Source organism: Saccopteryx leptura, chromosome 3 (genome assembly GCF_036850995.1).
Source record: "Saccopteryx leptura isolate mSacLep1 chromosome 3, mSacLep1_pri_phased_curated, whole genome shotgun sequence".
NCBI classification, from domain to species: Eukaryota; Metazoa; Chordata; class Mammalia; order Chiroptera; family Emballonuridae; genus Saccopteryx; species Saccopteryx leptura.
The window spans coordinates 74,711,188-74,735,129 of record NC_089505.1 but is presented as its reverse complement, the minus strand read 5'-3'; the positions used below and the strand labels follow the sequence as shown (position 1 = coordinate 74,735,129).

General features: G+C 44.2%; 1 protein-coding gene across 1 annotated transcript in view; it reads left to right on the top strand.

Annotated features, from left to right (window-relative positions):
• Positions 1-7,508: 7,508 nt before the first annotated feature.
• Positions 7,509-23,942, top strand: part of LOC136398221 (immunoglobulin superfamily member 1-like) — a 29,023-nt gene continuing 12,589 nt past the window's right edge. Inside the window, 14 exon segments of the mRNA XM_066372587.1 lie at positions 7,509-7,535; positions 7,537-7,543; positions 7,669-7,704; positions 7,893-8,168; positions 8,315-8,532; positions 8,534-8,618; positions 8,838-8,956; positions 8,958-9,135; positions 9,388-9,492; positions 9,495-9,733; positions 11,359-11,458; positions 12,197-12,252; positions 14,441-14,605; positions 14,686-14,855. Of these exon segments, the coding sequence (XP_066228684.1) occupies positions 7,509-7,535; positions 7,537-7,543; positions 7,669-7,704; positions 7,893-8,168; positions 8,315-8,532; positions 8,534-8,618; positions 8,838-8,956; positions 8,958-9,135; positions 9,388-9,492; positions 9,495-9,733; positions 11,359-11,458; positions 12,197-12,252; positions 14,441-14,605; positions 14,686-14,855 (1,781 nt within the window).

The following is a 23,942-nucleotide window of genomic DNA, read 5'->3' as shown; positions in this document are numbered from 1 at the left end:
GCTGTGAGATAGAGGGGCACAGGAGAAAAAACTAAATCACAGTGGCCAGAGCACAAGGCCACAGCCAGTGCTCCCAAGGTCTACGTACAGCCCACATACTTTGCAGAGACAGAGAAAATTAAAGCGTGGCCCCCCAGACCCCCAGATCCCACCTCCCTCACTTTGCAGTACAAAGAATGGCAGAGAAAAAAACCTCAGCTAGCTCTCCATAGCTACTCTCTCCCCTGGAGAACACAGGTGCTGCATGTCCAGTACCCAGATCTATTAAGACATAGGGAGGAGTGCCAGGAAGCTTGAGATTGCCATTGCTAGAGCCAGAAAGCCACAAAGCTGAAGCCTTAACACCAAAGTCGTAAATCCCTCACAATATGCCCCACCCACCAACACTACTGTGGCCCCTCGTACATCACTGTGACAGTAACATCTCAGTGGAGGACAGCCCAAGAATTTCACAGAACTAAAACTTGTAATACAATGACACCTACTGCAAGAAACCTCTCAAAGCTGAAATTTATTTTTTCTTTTTGTTCCTTTATTCCTTTTTCTTATTATTTTTTCTCTGTTTTTCTTTTGAATTTCATTATCTTTTATTTTTATATTTTTTATTCTTATGTTTTGTGGGTGTTTTGTTTTTAATTTTTTTTCAACTATTCTTTTCTGTGGTTTATCTTTTTTACTTGTCATGATTTTAAATTTTTATTGTATTTTTATTTTAATTCTTTATTCTTTTCATTGTTATTTGTTAGGGTTCTTAACAATACCACTCTCAAATTCCATCAAGGAAGAAAAATTGAATACCATGGCTACATAAGAAAGAGACATAGTTCAGAAAGAAAATAAAAAATCTCCTCAAAAAATTTTAATCACATGGAAACCTTGGAGTTAAATGATACAGAATTCAAAATTGAAGTTCCAAATATACTCAATGAGATGCAAGCAAACACTAATAAGCAACTTAATAAGCTCAGAAAACAAAACAAACACCTCACCAAGGAAATTGAAACTTAAAAACAGAGATGAGAACTCAATACATGAATTGAAAAAATGAGCTAGCTACTTTTCCTAATAGAACAAGTCAGATAAGAGAAAGAATCAGTGATATCAAAGACAGGCAACTAGAGATACTAAAAAGAGAAGAAGAGAGAGACTCACGAATTAAAAATAAAACATAAGAGAGCTCTACAAGAATTATCTGACTCCATCAGAAAAAGCAATATAAAAATAATAGGTATATCAGAAGAAGAAAAGAGGGAGAAGGGAATAGATAGCCTATTCAAAAAAATAATGAATGGAAATTTCCTAAGCCTATGGGAAGAGTTAGAACCTCAAATCAAAGAAGCAAACAGAATGCACAGTCACCTCAACTCAAACACACTTACTCCAAGGCACATCACATCTAAGAAACTAGAAAAAGAAGAATGAAGCCAACCCAAAGTCAGCAGAAGAAAGGAAGTAGTAAAAATGAGAGAACTAAACAAAATAAACCACAAAAAAAAACTATAGAAAAAATAATACAACAAAGAACTAGTTCATTGCAAAAAAAATAATTAACAATAATAACCCAATAAAATTGACAAACCCACAACTAAACTCACTAAGGGAAAAAGAGAAAAGACTCATACAAACAAAATCCGAAATTGAAAAAGAAGAAATTACCACAGACATCATAGATATACAAAGGATAATAATAGAATACTATGAAAGATTATATGCCACCAAAATTAACAACCTAGAGGAAGTGGATAAATTCTTAGAACTATACAATCTTCCTAGACTGAGTCATGAAGAAGTGGAAAACCTAAGTAGACCTAAAAGCAAGGAAGAAATAGAAACAACTATCAAAAAACTCCCAAAAAACAAAAGTCCAGGACCAGATGGCTACACTAGTAAATTCTATCCAACATTCAAAGACGATTTGGTACCAATCCTTCTCAGAATCTTCCAAAAAAGTAGAAGAAGCAGTATGCCCTAAGACATTTTATGAGGCCAATATAACCCTCATACCAAAACCTAGCAAGGCCAACACAAAAAAAGAAAACTACAGACAGATATCACTAATGAATACAGATGCAAAAATCCTAAACAAAATACTAGCAAATCAAATACAACAACACATTAAAAAAATAACACATCATGATCAAGTAGGATTCATTCCAGCACAAATATGGTTTAACATATGGAAATCAATCAACATTATACACCACATCAACAAAACAAAGAACAAAAAGCATATGATCTTATCAATATATGTAGAAAAGCCATTCTATAATATACAACGTCCCTTTATGTTTAAAGCACTCAATAAAATCAAAATAAAAGAAAATACCTCAACATCATAAAGGCTATATATGACAAACCATCAGCTTATATATTAAATGGTGAAAAAATAAAAGTTTTTCCTCTAAAATCAGGAACAAGACAAGGCTGCCCAGTCTCTCCACTCCTATTCAATACACTGCCGTAAGTTTTAGCCACAGCAATTCAGCAAGAGAAAGAAATAAAAAGCATTTATATTGGGAAAGAAGAATGAAAGGTTTCACTTTTTGCAAATGACATGATCCTATATATAGAAAACCCCAAAGAATCCACTGAAAAACTATTAGAAACAATAAACCAATACCGTAAGTTCACAGGATACTAAATCCATATACAAAAGTCCATTGCTTTTCTATATGCCAATAATGAAACTTCAGGGAATGAACTAAAAATAAAAAACAACTCCTTTTGTAATTTGCAACAAAAAAAAATACAATACCCAGGAATTAACTTAACAAAAGATGTGAAGGACCTATATACTGAAAACCACAAAACATTGTTGCAAGAAATTGAAAAAGACACAATAAAATGAAAAAATATCCCATGTTGATAGATTGAAAGAATCATAGTTAAAATGGCCATATTACCTAAAGCAATATATTAATATAAATTTAATACAATTCCCATCAAAATTCCAATGTCTTTTTTTTAAGAAATAGAACAAAAAATGAAAAGGTTTGTACAGAACCATAAAAAAATGAATAGCCAAAGCAATCCTGAGGAAGAAGAATAAAACCAGAGGTATCAAACTACCTGACTTCAAACTATACTGAGTCACAATAATCAAAACAGTATGATATTGGCAGAAAAACAGACATACAGACCAGTGGAATAGAATTGAGAGCCCAGAAATAAAACCACATATATATGGACAAATCATCTTTGACAAAGTAGCCAAGTCTACGACCATACCACCCTGAACACGCCCGATCTCGTCTGATCTCGGAAGCTAAGCAGGGTCGGGCCTGGTTAGTACTTGGATGGGAGACAAAATAGCCAAAACCACACAATGGAGAAAAGAAACCACTTCTATAAATGGTGCTAGAAAAATTGGAAAATCACATGCAGAAGAATGAAACTTGACTACAGTTTGTCCCCATGCACAAAAATTAATTGAAAATGGATCAAAGACCTAAATATAAGATCTGAAACAAGGCCCTGGCTGTTTGGCTCAGTGTCAGATCATCAGCCCAGCATGTAGATGGCCTGGGTTCAATTCCCAGTCAGGGCATACAGAACAAGCGCCCTTCTGCTTTTCCACCACTTCCCCCCCCCCATTCTTCTCCCCCTACTACAGCCATGGCTTAATTAGAGCAAGTTGGTCCCAGGAGCTGAGGATGGCTCCATGGCCTCCGCCTCAGGCGCTAATAAATGGCTCTGGTTGCAACAGAGCAAGGTCCCCAGATGAGCAAAGCATTGCCCACTAGTGGGCTTGCCGGATGGATCCTGGTCGGGGTACATGCAGGTGTTTGTCTCTACCTCTCCGCCTCTCACTAAATTAAAAAAAAAAAATCTGAAAAAATAAATTATATGGAAAAAAACCAAAAGGTACTAAACCTTGGCTATAGAGAACAATTTATGAATCTAACCCCAAAGGTAAGGGAAGTAAAGGCAAAAATAAGTGAATCAGACTATAACAAACTTAAAAGCTTCTGCACAGCAAAAGAGACTGACAACAAAATAAAAAGGCATCCAAACAAATGAGAGATGATATTTGCAAACAACAGCTCCGATAACAGATTAATATCCAAAATATATAAAGAACTCAAAACTCAGCAATAAACAAGCAAACAATCCAATTTTAAAAATGGGGAGAGGACCTGAACAGACACTTCTCCCAAGAAGAAATACAAATGGCCAACAGATATATGAAAAGATGATCATCTTCACTAGCTATTTGAGAAATGCACATCAAAACAATGAGTTATCATCTCACACCTGTAAGATAAGCTGTTATCAAGGCAGATAATAACAAGTGTTGGAGAGACTGTGGAGAAAAAGAAACCCTCAGGCCCTGGCCAGTTGGCTCAGTGGTAGAGCATTGGCCGGGCGTGCAGGAGTCCTTGGTTTGATTCCCGGCCAGGGCACACAGGAAAAGCACCCATCTGCTTCTCCACCCCTCCCCTTCTCCTTCCTCTCTGTCTCTCTCTTCCCCTCCCGCAGCCAAGGCTCCATTGGAGCAAAGATGGCCCGGGCGCTGAGGATGGCTCTGTGGCCTCTGCCTCAGGCACTAGAATGGCTCTGATTGAGGCAGAGCAACACCCCAGATGGGCAGAGCATCGCCCCCTAGTGGGCGTGCTGGGTGGATCCTGGTCGGGGGCATGCGGGAGTCTGTCTGACTGCCTCCCTGTTTCCAACTTCAGAAAAATAAAAAAATAAAAATAAATTTAAAAAAGGAACCCTCATTCACTGCTGGTGGGAATGTAAACTAGTATAACCATTATGGAAGAAAGTTTGGTAGTTCCTCGAACAATTAAGAATAAAACTACCATATGACCCAGCAATCCCTCTACTGAGTATCTACCCCCAAAACTTGAAAACTTGGTCTGTAAAGACACTTGCACCCCCCATGGTCATCACAGCAACATTCACAGTGGCCAAGACATAGAAACAACCAAATAATGCCTAGATAGAAGATTAGATAAAGAGGATGTGGTATATATATATATACAATGAAACACTATTCACCCATAAGAAATGATGACATATTGCCATTTATGACAACATAGATGGACTTTAAAAACTTTATATTGTATAAAATAAGTAAATCTGAAAAAGGTAAGAACTGTATGATTTCACACATAGGTAAGGTATAATATAACACTGAGACTCATGGGCAAAGATAAAAGTGAAATGCTTACCAGAGACAGAAAGATGTGGGGGAGGGTGACATTTGGGAGGGTGTAAAGAGTAACATATATTTATATAAGGTGCCAGAAAATGATTAGACATTGGATGAGTGATGGGTATACAACATAATCAACAGGTCAAACGCTACAGACGTGTTTACCTGAAACCTATGTACTCTTGTTGATCAATGTCACCCTGTTAAATTTAATTTTCTAAATAAAAATAATAACAAAAGTGTTCTTCATTGTCTTCATTTACCACAAAAGGTCAAAATACAGATTTCATTTTTAAGTAGATGCACCCTATCACTTAGCTGGTTATTCAATTATTTACCTTTCGAGCTGTTACTAAATGGCATTCTCACACCACTGACTTGACACTGGCCCTCCTCGTTCTAGTCCCTAAATATGTTGAATCCCCACTGCTGGTCTCTCTATGTTGCACTCTGGGAATTTCCTCAATATTGTTCTCCACTCTCATAATTGGTCCTTCAGCTGTGTCTCATCCTTTATGGAATAAATTATTTTATATGTTTATTCTGTTGGGTTGTTTTTCATCTCTAAGATGTCTAACTCAATATAGACTTATATGAATAATCCATATTCTTGGCTCAGAATTTGAATCATCCCTTTAGTTTTTAGATATTTGAACATCAGATCTCAAATGACTCTCATATTGTCCTACTGACTTTATTTCATTGCACATGACAGTGCCCGTTATCAGTAGACTGCTGTCCATAGCATTCTGTCATTATCAGAATGAACTCTGTTGTCCATTCTGCTCAGAAGTCTCTCCCCTCACACATCTGCTCTTGCCCAGGTTTCTCCTCGGGCCCTCCTGGGACTCAGGATGACAAGGAGACGGTGGCAGCTGTTCCTGTCGTATGGTATTCGCTCTCTCAGACGGAGCGTCTGCTCAGCGTTCTATCCATCAGGGCCGGGCCGGTGGGAGCCTCAAATGCTCACATGAAAAACGCCATGGCTGATGATACTGGACTTTATCTGTTCCAGGACACTCAAGGGACGTAGCTCACTGCTGAGCTCAGGCCAGTGGGCAGAGATATCCCAGTGCTCATACAGAAACACGGGGCAGGGGACCACAGCTTCCAACTGCACCTGGACCCTGACCTCCCCTTTCTGTGAAGACCTGAGGTCCCACTCTCTGTCCACACAGGTGGAAATCTCCCTATGATCCATGGATGGTTCTGGGCATTAGTGGCCACTCACTTTTGGTATCTGTTCCCTGCTGTGGTTTCCTCTCCATTTGGGGAACTGTCATTTCTCTTTTTCTGCACGTGGCTGTGCTACATATTTTAGAACCACTGTCAGTAGCTTTACTTGCTATTCAGAGCTGACAGGGTCTACAGTCAGCACAGCGATCCTGCACTTGCTGGTGGACCCTGAATCTCTCATGTCCCAGCCCCCTCAGGACTTCATCTGGTCTGAAACTGATGTCTCCCTCCCAGGAACCCAGCACCACTGACCCATAACCACTCTGAGAAGGGGGGTTCATGACAGCCTGGCAAAATGAGGAAACTGAGGCCAGAGGTAGGATGTTATCACTCAAGGGTGCACAGGTATTGGGTGATGGGTATCTAAGTAAATACTTATTGTTCATCAATATCAGAGCTCTAACCCAAAACAGTGTCCCTTAAAGCTGGAAAGCAGGACCACAAGATGAGGGGGAGACTTTAACCCAGGAAACAAGGGACAATAAGGGGGCAGGAACGTCTCAGAGGCTTGTCCCCCCAAAAAATGAAAATCAAGGAAAAAAAAAAGCTGTCACTAAGAAAAAAAGAGAAGTCTGAGATGACAGCTATGATGAAAAGAAAGCCACACTCTTGAGCCATAGAAGAACCATGTTTTCTTCCCTATTTCCCTGTATTCTTCTTGGTGCTCATTGTCAGACACACAGACCTAGACTGCACAGGGAGACGGTGGACCTGTCCCTGTTGATCTGTGCTCTGCAGTCACAGGGACTCACGTCTTCCTGAAGCATCTCCAGGGCTGGTGACTACTGTCCATGATGAGGACCCACAGGGAGGAGTTGATGAACAGGCTGAGGATGGTGACCCCACGGGGGAGGCTCTGACAGGGAAGGACATGCCCTGGGTCACCTCACCTGGAAGGGGCATCTCAGGAGGCTGTGGGTTATTTCCTGCGGCATCATGGAAATGAGAGCCAGGCCCTGGGGAGGAATGTTCTCCTTTCTGGGGGGTGCTGACGTGACAGCCCTGTCACAGGGAAGGACAGCCTCCCAGTGGCCACACTCTGTGTCTTTCTGCCCTGGTGGCACCCTGGTTTCCTCCATCTGCACAGCAGGGTCCAGAGAGAGGAGACGCCATGACCCCCACACTCACAGCCCTGCTCTTGCCTGGGTGAGAATGGGGAGGGGAAGGGGAAGCCCCGGTCTTGGGTGGACCCCATGAGTCAGGAGGTTCACAGGGGGGAGGGGGTTCTGCTCAGGCTCAGGAGCAAATCTCTCACAGGAACTCTCTTCCAGGACTGAGTTTGAGCCCGAGGTCCCGAGTACAGGCAGGTGAGTCTGTTCACAGGAGTCCCCAGTCCCATTTGTCATAGGGGACAGGGGCCACCCCACAGGCAGCTGGGGATGGAGAACAGCAGACCTGTCTGACAGATAAGGGAACTCTGGGAGGGCCCTGGGACTGACAGCTGGGAGCGGAGAAGGGGGGAGGGAAATGTCTTATGACCTCTGACTCCTTCCAGGGACCCTCCCCAAGCCCATGCTCTGGGCAGAGCCTGGCTCTGTGATCCCCCGGGGGGGGCCCTGTGATCCTCTGGTGTCGGGGACTGAAGAGTACCATCTGGATAAAGAGGGAAGCACACAACCGTGGGACACACAGAAGCCACTGAAGTCCAAGAACGAGGCCAAGTTCCCCATCAAGTACATGACAGAGCATGATGCAGGGAGATATTACTGTAGATACCTCAACTCCACTGGCTGGTCAGAGCGCAGTGACCCCCTGGAGCTGGTGGTACAAGGTAAGGAAACACTCAGGGGTCCCAGCCTCAGGCTCTGCCCTCAGGAAGGAGATCTGCTTTCAGGAGGTCTCCCCTTTCAGAGCCCAGCCCTGGGGGACGTGAGGGAGCGGTGAGCCCATCTAACACGCTGCCTCCTCCTCTCCTAGGATTCTACAGCAAACCCAGCCTCTCAGCCCTGCCCAGCCCTGTCGTGACCTCAGGAGGGAACGTGACCCTCCAGTGTTACTCATGGGAGGGATTTGACAGGTTTATTCTGACTAAGGAAGGAAAACACAGGCTCTCCTGGACCCTGGACTCACAGTCACACTTCAGGGGAAGATACCGGGCCCTGTTCCCTGTTGGCCCTGTGACCCCCAGGGACAGAGTGGACGTTCAGATGCTATGGCTGTTACAGGGACAGATCCCAGGTGTGGTCACCCCCCAGTGATGCCCTGGAGCTCCTGGTCTCAGGTGAGTAAGTCCCATTAGTGTCCCATCCATGGATTGAGGCATCAGACACATTACTATCATCGTTGCTGTGAGGGGAGCCCCATGTGAGAGGGTGGGGTGAGGGGAGCACAGGGGATCCTGAGTCAGAGACACAGAGAGAGACAGTGAGGCCTGGGCCAGGACAGGAGAAGGCATTGCATGGGAGGAGCAGCCCCTGTAACTCACGTCTGGTCTCCCCAGGTGTGTCTCAGAAGCCCTCCCTCCTGACCCAGCAGGGCCCCATCATGGTCTATGGAGAGAGCCTGACTCTCCAGTGTCACTCTGATGTCGGATATGACAGGTTTGTTCTCATTAAGGAAGGGGGGATTTGACCTCCCCCAGAATCTTGTCCTGCAGCCCCAGGCTGGGCTCTCTCAGGCGAACTTCTCCCTGGACACTGTGAGCAGCTCCCACGGGGGCCGGTACAGATTCTACGGTGGATACAAACTCTCCTCCGAGTGGTCGGCGCCCAGTGACCCCGTGGACATCCTGGTGGCAGGTGAGGGGCCTGTGGGTTCAGTCAGGGACCCAGACTATGCACAGGTCCTGGTGAAGGATCTCAGGTGGTGATGGGCAGAGTGAACGTGCAGGGTCCCAGGGAGGGGGACAGAGAGAGACAGGGGATGGGAGGGGAGGGGAGACTCAGAGAAACAGAGACAGACAGAGAGGAGGGTCCTCAGAGAGAGGGCTGCTGACTCTCAGGTCAGAACAAGGTGGCGGGCAGCCCCTCACCCACCCTCCCTCTCTCTAGGACGGCTCCCTGACAGACCCTCCCTCTCGGTGCAGTCGGGCCCCACGGTGGCCTCAGGAGAGAACGTGACCCTGCTGTGTCAGTCACAGAGCCCGACGGACACTTTCCACTGTCCAAGGAGGGGACATCCGATCCCCCACTTCGTCTTAGATCAGAGCTCCGAGCTCAGCAGTACCAGGCAGAGTTCTCCATGTGTCCTGTGACCTCAGCCCATGGGGGGACCTACAGGTGCTACAGCTCACAGGGCTCTAACCCCTACTTGCTGTCACACCCCAGTGAGCCCCTGGAGCTCCTGGTCTCAGGTGAGGGGACAGAGACCCTGTATTTTCTGACAGTTCAGGATCTTGTCACCCAGAAGATACATACTCCTCAGAGACACACTGTCCCATGCCCACCCCTTCCTGACCTGGGGTCCAGAATGTGCCGGGTGGCCCGTGGGAGTGTGTTGGGGAGGCCACAGAACTGATGCAGGAGGAGTCTGAGTGAGGTGGAGACTCCAGGGTCAGCCCCAGACTCTCACCCCCTTAACTCCCTTCCCAGGACACTGCAGACCCCAGCCCCCCTCCCACAGGCTCATCTCCACCATTGGTGAGCCACTGGAACCTGTTTGCTAGGGGTGACTCCGAGCTTCTCAGAAGTTTTAATGTCCCCCAGGTACTTAAGGACAAGCTTGTGTCATGGGGTGCTGAGAATGGGGAAAGATTTCAGGGGAGACACAGAGCTTCAGGGACTCTGAGCATTCTCCCCTCCGCAAACCACGCAGTCAAGCCCTCAGAGTGGTGAGGAGGGCAGGTGACAAGTGGGGTGGTCGTGGCAGAGGGCGTTGTTGGGGCCCAGGTAAGAAGACAACCCCCACACTCACTCACCAACCTGATCCCCAGGAAGCTCTGAAGATTGGTTCCTGCCCCCATGGAGTCAGACCCACAGAGGGGTAAGTGAGGGTCTCTGTGAGGAGGAGGTGGGTGCATCCACGGGGGACAAGGGCAGCGTCATATGGGGGTTCAGGCATCTGTGGAGACACTGACATGAACACTCCTTCCCCTGAGTGGCCTCAGTGTCCCCAAGTGTAAAAGGAGAGAATCGTGGCCCAGAACTCAGATTACCTGTCAGTTCTGGCTCTGAGCTCCTGGGAGAGGGGGCTTCCGGGGAAACCCCAGGGTGTGATGTTATGGAGACTGTCCCCTCCGTAGCAGTGACAGTGACACTATAAAGGGACGGACAGACAGGCCAAGGTTCTGAGTCATCCAGGTACATTCTCTCAGCTCACACAGCTCAGAGGAGAGAGGGGGCAGGACTCAGACCTGGGTCAGTTCCTGGCTCTGCTGCTCCTGCTGTGGCGCCAGACTGTCCCTTCTCTCCTCTGACTGTCGGGTTCTTGTCGGTCCATCCCTGGTCCCGTCCTGCTCACAGGCTGCTGTAAGGTCAGGTGACACAGGGGTCCTCACAGAGCTCAGGAGGACAGGGCCCCCAGTCTAGCCTGACCTTCCCAATAAAGTATCAGGGCCCTGCAGGGTGGATAGGAGGCCCAGGGGACACAGAGTCCTCCCCACTCCCCTGTCCCAACTGAGTCCCTGCTGTGCTGGGGTCAGGTAATAACAAAGGAACCTCAGCTCCTGATGGGACATGGACAGGCCCCCTGCAGATGAGGAGCCCAGGGCACAAAGCTGGTGTCCACCTGGGGGGAAGGTGGACACCAGCTTGTGACATGAGGACAGCACAGGGAGCCCACAGACCCGGGTTCCAGGCCCAGCTCTGCCCCCTCCAGGCTGGGTGACCTGGGGCACGTGGTGAACTTCTCTGAGCCTCAGTGCAATGGGGGTGAGGTGAACAACCCCTGTGCTGACTGTGGGGAGGGGAGAGGAGATGGATGACAGCCCCCAGCACGTGCCTCGCACACAGTAGGTGCTCATTAAATGGCATCACTGGCTCATTCATGATGTCATTTATGTCCAAGGTCTCAAATGGTACGAGATTATCCTGATTGGGGTCTCAGTGGTCCTTGTCCTGCTGCTCTCCCTCCTTCTTTTCCTCTTCCTTCGACACCAGCGTCAGAGCAAAGACAGGATGTCAAGTAAGTTGGGCATCAGGTGACCTGGGTCACAAAGAGGGGTGGGGGCTCAGAGAACCAGGCATAGGAAAACCAAATAGGTGGAGAAGGGCAGCTGGGAAAAATATTTCTCTAGAATCTCCAATCACAAAATCTAGAAAAAAAATACTCATTGTCATCATAGATGTACAAATGTGAGGTTATCTTTTATCATTTTCAATCTCATGAACTACTAAAACATACGCACAAGTGTGTGTTAAGGTTTCTTTCTTTCCTGTTGAATCGCGAAGAAATGGAGGTCCTACCCTCCCAGGGCTGAGACTGTCCCTCTTGACCAGCCCACAGAAAAGCTTATGTCTAACTTCCTGCTGGGGCCACAGACCCCCAAGCCCAAACACAAAGACCTGCATGCCAGTAACTGCTGCCCCAAAGACCCCCAGACTCTCGCCATCCACGGCCCCTCTCTGCCCCTAACACTCCTGTCTCCTCTGCCAGCTACAGCCCAGCTGAGGATGCCCAGGAAGAGCCCCCTGTGAGAGGAAGAGAGGGCGGTCCTGGGGGAGGGTGCACAGGGATTCAGGAGATGACAGAGAGGGACAGGCAGAAAGGGTGTGGGGTCAGGGGTGGGAAGGACTGAAATCCTCACTGCGTGACCTGGCACCTCACCTCACCGCTGGGTTAGTGGCCCATCTGGGAGCAGGCAGACTCTGCAGCCTTGAGATCTCAGGGACCCTGCCGGAACACACCTCGATTCTGCCCCAGCAGATGCTGCCGTGAAGGACCCACAGCCTGAGGAGGGCATAGAGCTGGACCCTCGGGTGAGAACCCTGCTCCTGTCCAGGCCACCAAGGACCTTCCTGTTGCCCAGTTTAGTCCAACAAACACTTCCCTGTCCTCACCTCACCGGTTCACAGGAGCGTCCCACACTCACTTCCCCTTCTGAGCACCCCGGTCACTTTGCTGTGACTCACTCCTCCTGGTTTCCCTGTGACATCATATGTGGTCCCCTTTGCTGACTCCTGATCCTCTGTCTGACCTTGTGCAGCCCCAGGTCTCAGGAGGACACATGAACAAGTGAATCACCCACAGGTCCTCAGGGCCTCCTTCATTCATTCACCAGCAGATGTGAGGGGAGCTCACTGTTTACCAGCTCCATTTAGGGGCCACAGTGCAGCCCTGAGAAACACAGTCTCCACACTCCTCTGCTCACCTGTGGGGAGGAAGACAATATGCAAATAAGGAGACAGTGTCCTAAAGAGCAAAGTGCTGTGAAGGAAAATAAGGCAGGGGTGGGGCTAGAGTGTGTAGCCATAGAGGAAAAGAGAAAACAGCAGGTGCAAAGGTCCTGAGGCAGGACATGCTTATTCAACAAAATGGGCCAAATGGCAGGAGTCAAATCAGCAAGAGAGTGTTAGGAGTCAGAACCATAGAAGCATCCAGATGTTCCAAGGCTTAGGAAGTCCCTGCAGGTTCCATCAAGAGTGTGACCTAATCTGAATTTGTTTTAAGTGAAAGGAAGGAAGATAGACAGACTACTGCATCTACCCAGCACCGTCATCAAAGGCCAATGCTGGAATTAACTGAACTCTCCTTAACACTTGAGCCAACCAAGTCCCTGGCTGTGAGAGAGGAAGAGAATGAAAAGGGGAAAAGGAAGGAAGAAAAACAGATGGTCAGTTTTTATGTGTGCCCTGACCAGGGATCAGACCAGGGACATCCACATGCCAGACTGATGCTTCATCCACTGAGCCAACTAGCCAGGGTCAGTCTAATCTGATTTAAAGTTTAACATCATCACTCTGATCTGGAAACAGCTCAAGTGTCCGTCAGTAGACAAGTAGATAAAAAATGTCTGGTACATATACAGTGGAATACGATGCAACCACAAAAAAGAATTTTAACCTTATGCAAAGGTGTGGATGGACCTGGAGATTATTATGCCAAGTGAAATAAGCCAGGCAGAGAAAGACAAATATCATATGATCTCACTTATATGTGAAATCCAATGAACACAATAAACTGAGGAACAAAATAGATATAGAGGCAGAGTCACAAGGAACAGATGGACAGCTGTCAGAGAGAAAGAAGATCAGGGGATGGGATCAAAGAAGGTGAAGGGATTAGCCAAATTATATATTATATACATAACACATAGATACAGCTAACAGGGTAGCAAGTTCCAAAGAGAAAGGGGGGAGGGAGTTAGGGGGAGGGGGACAAAGAGAGTGACATAGGAATGGAAAGAGACTTTGCATGGAGCATGGCGGGCATGATACTGGGGGCCAAGGGTGTTTTATTTAGTGGGACTTTGAAACCATGTTAACACATTAAATTGAAAAAATGTATAAGGCTCTGGCCAGTTGTCTCAGTGGTTGAGCATCAGCCAGGTGTGTGGATGTCCCGGGTTCAATTCCTGGTCAGGGCACACAGGAACAGCACCCATCTGCTTCTCTACCTTTCCTCCGTCATTTCTCTCTATCTATCTATCTAACTATCTAGCTAGCTAGCTCTCCTCCTTCCCTCCTGCAGCCAAGTCTCAATTAGAGTGAGTTGGCTCTGGGCACTGAGAATGGTTCCATGGCCTCCACCTCAGGCACAAAAAAAAAAAAAAAAAGGTTCCAGTTGCAATGGAGCAAGGGCCCCCAGATGGGCAGAGCATTGCCCCTAGTGGGCTTGCAAGGTGGATCCCAGTGGGGGCACATGCAGGACTCTGTCTCTGCCTCTCCTCCTTTCACTAAATTTTTGTTAATAAAAAAAAGAAAATGTAGAAATGATTTAAATTTAAAAATATCTGTATGCCAAGTTCTTAGATAATGAAATGTGCATAAACAAATTATGTACCTGTGTAACTTAGAAAGTAAGTTTTCACTTAAAATAAATAAGATTCTTTTAAATGATAAAAAAAATAAAATTTCACATCATCACTCTGACAACAGGTGAATAATTTACTGGAGAGTTTCACCAGTACAATCAGGGGACACTGTCTCTGTCTCACTGTCTCTGCAGCAGAACAAGCACGATGAAGTCACCCAGGGAGTGTCGTCCACCCAGGTGAACCACTCAAGATCAAGACTCAGGCAGGGAATGGCCACCTCTCCTTCCTCCCTGTCAGGGGGATTGCTGGACATGAAGGACAAACAAGCAGAAGCGGACAGACAGATGGACACTCAGGTGGGTCCCATGCTCTCCATGCCCCCAGGATCCCCCCACCCCATCCATGTTCCATCTCCCTCACTCTCCCCCTGCTCCAGGCTGCTGCCTCTGATGCCCCCCAGGATGTGACCTACGCCCAGCTGAACCACTTGACTCTAAGACAGGAGACAACTACACCCCCTTCCTCCTTGTCAGAGGGGCCCCCAGATGAGCCCAGCATGTATGCTGCTCTGGCTATCCATCAGCCCAGGGATGGACCAGGACCCCAAACTCCATAGAGTGTGAACTTAGAACCAAAACAGAAGTGAGAGAGTGCTTTAAATGAATAATGTAAATATTACACATTAAATCTATGAAATGCAAAATTAAGGACTATGAATTAATATATTAGAAAAGAGAGAGGTGAAGACATAGAAACAACCTAAGTGTCCTTTAATAGATGACAGGATGAAGATGTGGTAATATATATAATAGACTGTTATCAGTGGTAAAAAATAAAAAAGATGAAATAGTGCCATTTTCAGCAACATGGATGGATCTTGAGAGTATTATGCTGAGTGAGATAAGTCACACAGAAAAGGACAAGAACCATATCATTTCACTCATATGTGGGTGAGATCTGAAACTGTGAACTGTCATGTATATTAAATATATTGAATCTGTAATTAAAAATTTTCCTGCAAAGTTAACTCAGAGTTTGGAAAGCTTCACTGGTAAATGCTTCTGAACATTTATGCATAGATGAAATACGCACACACACACACACAAACATACAGAAAGTAACAAAAAAGAAAACAAAACAAACCCATAGATTCAGACAACAGAAGGGCAGTTACCAGAGGGGAAGAAAGGGCAAGGGGATAATGAGAGTAAAAAGAGTCAAATATATGGTGACGAAAGGAGACCAGACCCTGGATGGTAAGCACACAATACAATATACAGAGAATGTATTACAGAATTGTATGCTTGAAACCTATATAATGTTATTAAACAATGTAACGCAAATACAGTAGATACAATTTAAAAAGAAATAAAATTATCATCTAAAAAATTAAATTAACAGCCTGACCAGGTGGTGGCACAGTGGATAGAGCATTGGCCTGAAATGCTCAGGACCTAGGCTCAAAACCCTGAGGTTGCAGGCTTGAGCACGGGATCATAGACATGACCCCATGGTCACTGGCTTGAGCTCAAAGGTTGTTGGCTTGAAGCCCAAAGTCACTGGCTTGAGTCCAAGGTCACTGGCTTAAGCAAGGGGTCACTGGCTCAGCTGCAGCCCCCACCCCCATCATGGCACATATGAGAAAGCAATCAATGAATAACTAAGATGCCAAACAAAGAATTTATGCTTCTCATTTCTCTCCCTTCCTCTCTGTCTCTTCCTGTCTTTCCTCTTCTCTCTCTCACTTGCTAAAAAAAGTAACAATAATAAGTTAACAAAACACCTCATCTTATTAAAAAAAATAACAAAACTAAAAAAAAATAAATCAACAACCTAAGATATTATGTCAAGGATTTAGAAAAAGAATAGCAAATTTTTCGCCTGAATCAGGCGATGGTGCAGTAGATGGAGCGTCGGACTGGGATGCAGAAGACCCAGGTTCAAGACCCTGAGGTCACTGGCTTGAGCACAAGCTCATCTGGTTTGAGCAAAGCTCACCAGCTTGGGGCCTGGCAGGTTGGCTCAGTGGTAGAGCATCAGCCTGGCATGCAGAAGTCCCGGGATCAATTCCCGGCCAGGGCACACAGGGGAAGCGCCCATCTGCTTCTCCACCCCTCCCCCTCTCCTTCCTCTCTGTCTCTCTCTTCCCCTCCTGCAGGGAGGCTCCATTGGAGCAAAGATGGCCCGGGTGCTGGGGATGGCTCCTTGGCCTCTGCCCCAGGTGCTGGAGTGGCTCTGGTCACAACAGAGTGACGCGCCAGAGAAGCAGAGCATTGCCCCCTGGTGGGCAGAGTGTAGCCCCCTGGTGGGCGAGCCGGGTGGATCCTGGTCGGGCGCATGCGGGAGTCTGTCTAACTGTCTCTCCCCATTTCCAGCTTCTGAAAAATACAAAAAAAAAAAAAAAAAGCTCACCAGCGTGGACCCAAGGTCGCTGGCTCAAGCGAGAGGTTATTCAGTCTGCTGTTAGCCCCATAGTCAAGGCACATATGAGAAAGCAATCAATGAACAACTAAGGTGTCGCAATGCACAACGAAAAACTAATGATTGATGTTTCTCATCTCTCCGTTCCTGTCTGTCTGTCCCTGTCTATCCCTCTCTCTGACTCTCTGTCTCTGTAAAAAAAAAAAAAAAAAGCAAAATTTTCAATATTAAACTAGAATGAAAAATACCACAGACAAACTAAACATAGAGAAAATGAAGAAGCCAAAAAATTTTATTCTTGAAAAACATTATGCACACTAACAGATTCTAGCCCAATGAACATGGAACAAATACAGAACCATGCCTCACTTCTGTCAGGATAGCATCACAGGTCCTACAGTTTAAATAGGTAACAGAAAGATGTCTGACTAATGGCATTGTGAAAGATACTCCCGATCTCTCCCCCAGAAATTTCAACAAATTAAACAGCTATAGTGCAGTGAAACAACCCCAGCTGGGCTTGCAGGCACACCTGAAAGATCCAAGCACCAAATGAACCAAAGGTGGAAAGTGTTGAGAAGGGAGCAGAAGATAAAACGCACTCATGGTGGGCTCTGGAGAGAGGAGAGGCCCGGACTGTCTGGTTTTTTGCCTACAGGGGCTCAGGAGAGGGGATAAGCCTAGAGTGACTGTTCTTTTTTCTTTTCTGCCAGGTTTCCAGAGAGGAAAAAAACATAGACTGTCTGGGTTAGGTCTGCAGGAGCTCCAGAGAGGGGAGAAGCCCAGAATGACTGGGTCTTCTTCTGCTGAGAGAAGTGGTGAGATTGAGGGACAGAGGGAGAGATACTAAACCAAAGCAGCTGCAGAGTCATGGCCAGTGTTCTCGCAGTCTGCCCATAGGCCACACTCAGCACAGAGACAGAGAAAACCAAAGTTTTCCCCCCCTCAGCTTCCCAGATCTCAGTACAGAGAGTGGCAGAGATAGACCCCACAACTAACTCTTCTAAAAGACACTTTTTCCTGAAGAACTGAAGTGCACTATATCTGGCTCCCTGGTCTGTTGTGAAGTGGGGAGGCCTGCGATCACCATTGCTATAGCCATAAAGATGTAAGGCCATAAATCCTCACAACATGACCCACCCACCAACACAACTACAGCCCCGCCTACACTATTGTGACAGCAACATCCCAACAAAGGTCAGCCCAAAAATTTGACAGAGCTAAAACGCCTAATACAATGCCATCTACTGGAAGAAAACAAAACAACCTCTCAAAACTGAAGCCTTTTCTTTATTTCCTTTTATTCTTTTTTCTCAAATAAATTTAATTTTCTTTAATTTATATATTTTCATTCTTATTTTTGTGGGTAACTTGTTTTTTATCTTTGTTTTTTCTGGAGGTTTTATACTTGTCATTATTTAAATTTTTTATATTTTTATTATATTGTTCATTTTTATTTTTTATTTTTATTATTTCTCTTTTATTAGAGTTTTTAACAATATCACTCTCAAAGATCATCAAGAAAAAAGAAACTTAATACCAGGGTTACACAAGACAGAGACGCAGTTCAGAAAGAAAATGACAAACCTCCAGAAAGCAATCTCAATCACATGAAAATCTTGAAGTTAAACAATAAAGAATTCAAAATTGAAGTCCTGAAAATACTCAATGAGATGTGAAAACACCAATATACAACTCAATGAGCTCAGAAAATAAAACAAATACCTCACCAAAAAGATTGAAACTTTAAAAACAGAAATGAATAATTCAATATATAAATTGAAAAATGAGCTAGCCATATTAGCTAATAGAACAAGCCAGATAGAGGAGAGAATAAGTGACATCAAAGACAGGCAACAAGAGATGCTACAGAGAGAAGAAAGGAGAGACTCATGAATTTTAAAAAATGATAGAGCTCTACAAAAATTGTCTGATTGCATCAGAAAGAGCAATATAAGAATAACAGGTATATCCAAAAAAGGGAAGGAGAATGGAATGGAGAGCCTATTCAAACAAATAGTTGATGAGAATTTCTCAAGCATATAGAAAGAGAGCCTCAAATCCAAGAAACAAACAGAATGCTGAGTTACCTCAATCCAAACAGACCTACTCCAAAGTACATCATAAAATTATCAAAAATCAATGACAAAGGAAGAATCCTCAAGGCAGCTAGGGAAAAAAGAATATAACATGAAGGAGAGCCCATTAGATCATCATCACACTTCTCAACAGAAACTCTACAAGCCAGAAGAGAGTTTACCCAAACATTCAAAGTCCTGAAAGAGAGGAATTATCAGCCAAAAATGTTATATCCATCAAAGTTATCCTTCAAATATGAAGGAGAAATAAAAATATTTGCCAGGCATACAGAAGCTAAAGGGATATAACCAGAAAACTTCCACTTCAAGAAATACTCAAGGGGGTTATTCAACCAGACACAAAGAACAAAACAAATCAAAACTACAAGTAAAAGCTCCAACAAGGCCACAATAAAAACAAAGATAATCTATGACAACAATAACATAAAAGGAGAGAGAATAAAGATCTACAGTAGCAAAATAGGATGGAGTGCAGAAGCGCTCATAAAACAAAGGACTCTTGTACATAAAAAATCATTTTTCTTGGCCCTGGCCGGTTGGCTCAGCGGTAGAGCGTCGGCCTAGCGTGCGGAGGACCCGGGTTCGATTCCCGGCCAGGGCACACAGGAGAAGCGCCCATTTGCTTCTCCACCCCTCCGCCGCGCTTTCCTCTCTGTCTCTCTCTTCCCCTCCCGCAGCCAAGGCTCCATTGGAGCAAAGATGGCCCGGGCGCTGGGGGATGGCTCCTTGGCCTCTGCCTCAGGCACTAGAGTGGCTCTGGTCGCAATATGGCGACGCCCAGGATGGGCAGAGCATCGCCCCCTGGTGGGCAGAGCGTCGCCCCTGGTGGGCGTGCCGGGTGGATCCCGGTCGGGCGCATGCGGGAGTCTGTCTGACTGTCTCTCCCCGTTTCCAGCTTCAGAAATGAAAAAAAAAAAAAAAATGATTGAATCTTTAAATTAAAAAAAAAAAAAAAAAATCATTTTTCTTCATAACCTAATGGTAACTACCCAAGAAAAAGCCACTATTAAACACCTATTTTTAAAAGAGAATAAATTTCAATAAAAAAAGTATAAAAAATGAACAAAGAATAAACGGGAGAAAGAAGTATGAAATACCACCAAACAAAAACAACTGACAGAAACACAAAAGAGAAGAACTAAACAAAGCACAGAGCTACCAGAAAACAAAACATAAACGGCTATAGGAAATTCTCAAGTGTCAATAATTACCCTAAAAGTAAATGGATTGAACTCACAAAGAAACAGGCACAGAATAGCAGAAAATAAAAAAGCAAAACCCAACCATATGTTGCCTTCAAGAGACACATCTAAGCTGCAAGAATAAAAGTGAAAGGTTGGAAATGATACTCCAAGCAAATAATATCTACAAAAAAGCAGGTGTAGCCATACTTATATCTGACAATGCTGACTTCAAGACAACAAAGGCAACAGGAGACAAAGGTGGATATTTCATAATGATAAATGGGACACTGTACAAAGATGATATAACACTTTTTAATATATATGCACTGAATCAGGGATCACCAAAATATATACAACCTCTATTAACTGATCTACAAATAGAAACAGACAAAAACACAATCATACTTGGAGATTTCAACATACTATTGATGACTTTAGACAGATCATCCATACAGAAAATCAATAAAGAAATATCAGCTTAGAACATTATACTGAGTGAAATAAGCAAATTATAAAAAGCTAAGAACTATATGATTTCACACATAGGTGGGATATAAAACTGAGACTCACAGACATAGATAAAAGTAAAGTTCTTAACAGAGGGAAGAGGAATGTGGGGGAGTGGGTTGGGTAAGGGGAGTTAAGAGGGACAAGTATGCAGTTATGGAGTGATTTGACTTTGGGTGATAAGCACACAACACAATCAACAGTTCAAATGCTATAGAGATGTTAGCCTGAAACCTATGTACACTTATTAATCAATGTCACCCTGTTAAACTTAATTTTCTAAATAAATATATAAAAGAACATTACAAAATTTGTACACCTGAAACACATATAATATTGTATGTCAAATATACTTTAACAGCAAATAAATACATTTTAAAAGAACATTAGAAACAATATTATGTATATCAAAAAATGCAGATGAAACGAACAAAATCCACATAATACAATTGACCAAAATGATGAACATAGAATAAATAGACACTCTGAAATGTTATATATATTAAATGTAATTTAAAGTTTTCCTATAAAGTGAACTCAGAGTCCAAAAGCTAGTAAAAGAAGTCATATTCCATCAATGCAGATTATCAGGCCAGAATTAAATTAATAATGAAACCAAACAAAAAAACTACAAAATGGGAACATCACAGGAAACTCTCATACATGAACTTCGGTGTAAAGTCTTAAACAAAATAGTCAAACAAGATACATCAATGCATATACTGAATAACCTATCATGATCATGCAAGTGTATGTTTTTAGGAATGCATGGTTAAATTCATATTTTAAAATTTCAATTAATACAATTTAAACATTAAAAGAAGAAAGAGGGCAAAAAGATCATATCAACAGATGCACAGCATTTGTTAAAACACAACACCAATACGCAATGAGAAAAAAATTCATCATAAATAACAAAGAATTTGCCCTGGCCAGATAGCTTGGTTTGTCAGAGCATTGTCCTGAAGCACAGAGATTGCCGGTTCAATCCCCAATCAGGGCACATTCAGGAGCACACCAGTGTTCCTGTCTGTCTGTCTCTGTCTCTTTCTCTCTCTCTCTTACTCAAATCAATAAATAATTTCTTTAAAAAATAATAAATAACAAAGAATTTTCTATCATTTATGAAATTATCTTTAAAAGTCTTTATAGGCCCTGGCCGGTTTGCTCAGTGGTAGAGCGTCTGCCTGGTGTGCAGGAGTCCCAGGTTCAATTCCCAGCCAGGCACACAGGAGAAGCGCCCATCTGCTTCTCCACCCCTCCCCCTCTCCTTCCTCTCTGTCTCTCTCTTCCCCTCCCGCAGTCAAAGCTCCATTGGAGCAAAGTTGGCCTGGGCGCTGAGGATGGCTCTATGGCCTCTGCCTCAGGTGCTAGAATGGCTCTGGTTGCAACAGAGCAACGCCCCAGATGGGCAGAGCATCACCTCTGGTGGGCATGCCGGGTGGATCCCAGTCGGTTGTATGTGGGAGTCTGTCTGACTGCCTCCCTGTTTCCAACTTCAGAAAAATACAAATAATAATAATAATAATAATAATGAAGTCTTTATAAAAGAAATTATTTTTAAAGGTAAAATTTGACATATGTCTGGCTGCAATTGAGACTACAAGAATATTCACTATAACCACTTCTGTTCAGCACACTGTAACAAACAACCAATTAAATAAAGTAAAAAAAAAGTGAGCTTGGCCTGTGATTACACATTGAATAGAGCATCAACTTGGCACACTGAAGCTGCCAGTTCAAAATCCTGGGTTTGCCTGGTCAAGACACATACAACAAGCAACCAATGAACAGCAAAAGGAAAACAACTATGAGTTATACTTCTCTTTCCTTCCCCCTTCTCATCTCTCTGTAAAACCAACAAATACAATCATTTATAAAAAAAAAATGATGAGCACCTGACCAGGTGGTGATGCAGTGGATAGAGTGTCAGCTTGGGACACTGAGGACCAGGTTCAAACTCTGGGGTCACTAGCTTCAGCGTGAGGACACCAGCTTGAATGTGGGATCATAGATATGACCCCATGCTCACTGGCTTGAGCCCAAAGATCACTGGCTTAGAGCAAGTGGTCACTGGCTCAGCTGGAGCCCCCTCCCCCAGTCAAGGCACATATGAGAAAGTAATCAAGGAACAACTAAGGTGCCACAACTATGAGTTGATGCTTCTCATCTCTCTCCCTTTTTCCCTTCTCTCTGTCTGTCTGTCTCTCTCTCTCTCTGTCTCTCTCTCTCCCTAAAATAAAATTTAAAAAGTGATAAGCACTAAATAAATGGAATAAATTGTACTACTCACAGATTACAAATTAAGTTCATAGAAAATCCAAAATAATATATAAAAATCAGTCGCATTTTAAACTTCCAGTTTTAGAGCAAGGGGAAGTAGACATATGCCTCTCCAACCCCTAGAAAGCACAAAAAAACTCCTGGACATTACATATACATGAATCCTAAGGACACTCCAAAAAGTAGAGAGAAGGAAACAGATGTGCTAAAACTGTTAAGACCCCAGAAATGACACAGTTGGTATGAAAGGAGGCCACATGGGCATCTACAAACTGCCTCTTTCACATGGCAATAATAACCCAGTACTTCAGCCATGTATCAGAAATGCCTTCTCTAACAGAAGACTCAGACTCTCACAACATAATACCCAGTGTGTCCAGGCCTCAATTTGTTCAACATCAAACACCATGAAGAGAACCAGGAAAATCTCATCTTCCGTGATAAAGACCATTGGCAAACAGATGCTAACACCAAGCTGACAGAGACTTTACCATTCTCTGACAAGGACTAAACAGCAGCCATAATAAAAAATACTTTTTCTTTTATTTTATTTATTTTTTTTACAGAGACAGAGAGTGAGTCAGAGAGAGGGATAGACAGGGACAGACAGACAGTAACAGAGAGAGATGAGAAGCGTCAATCATTAGTTTTTCATTGTGCGTTGCAACACCTTAGTTGTTCATTGATTGCTTTCTCACATGTGCCTTGACTTTGGGCCTTCAGCAGGCTGAGCAACCCCTTGCTGGAGCCAGCAACCTTGGGTCCAAGCTGGTGAGCCTCGCTCAAACCAGATGAGCCCACACTCAAGCTGGCGACCTCGGGGTCTCGAACCTGGGTCCTTCCACATCCCAGTCCGACGCTCTATCCACTGTGCCACCACCAGGTCAGGCATAAAAAATACTTTGATGAGCCATTACAAACACACTTAAAGTAAATCTTTTAAAAAAATCGTGAGCAAAGAGATAGAAAATATAAAGAAGAATGCAATAAGAATTTTATATCTAAAAAATAAAATTAAAATAAAAGGCCCCATGGGTGCATATGTTCAAAGGCAGAATAGAAAGAGCCAAAAAATAATGCCTATGAAGAGAAAACAACAGAAATTATCCAGTCCTAACACAGGGAATCAATAAACTGGGAAAGAAAATGAACAGATCCTCAAGATCCTGTTCATGGGACTGTAGCAAAATCTCTAAAGT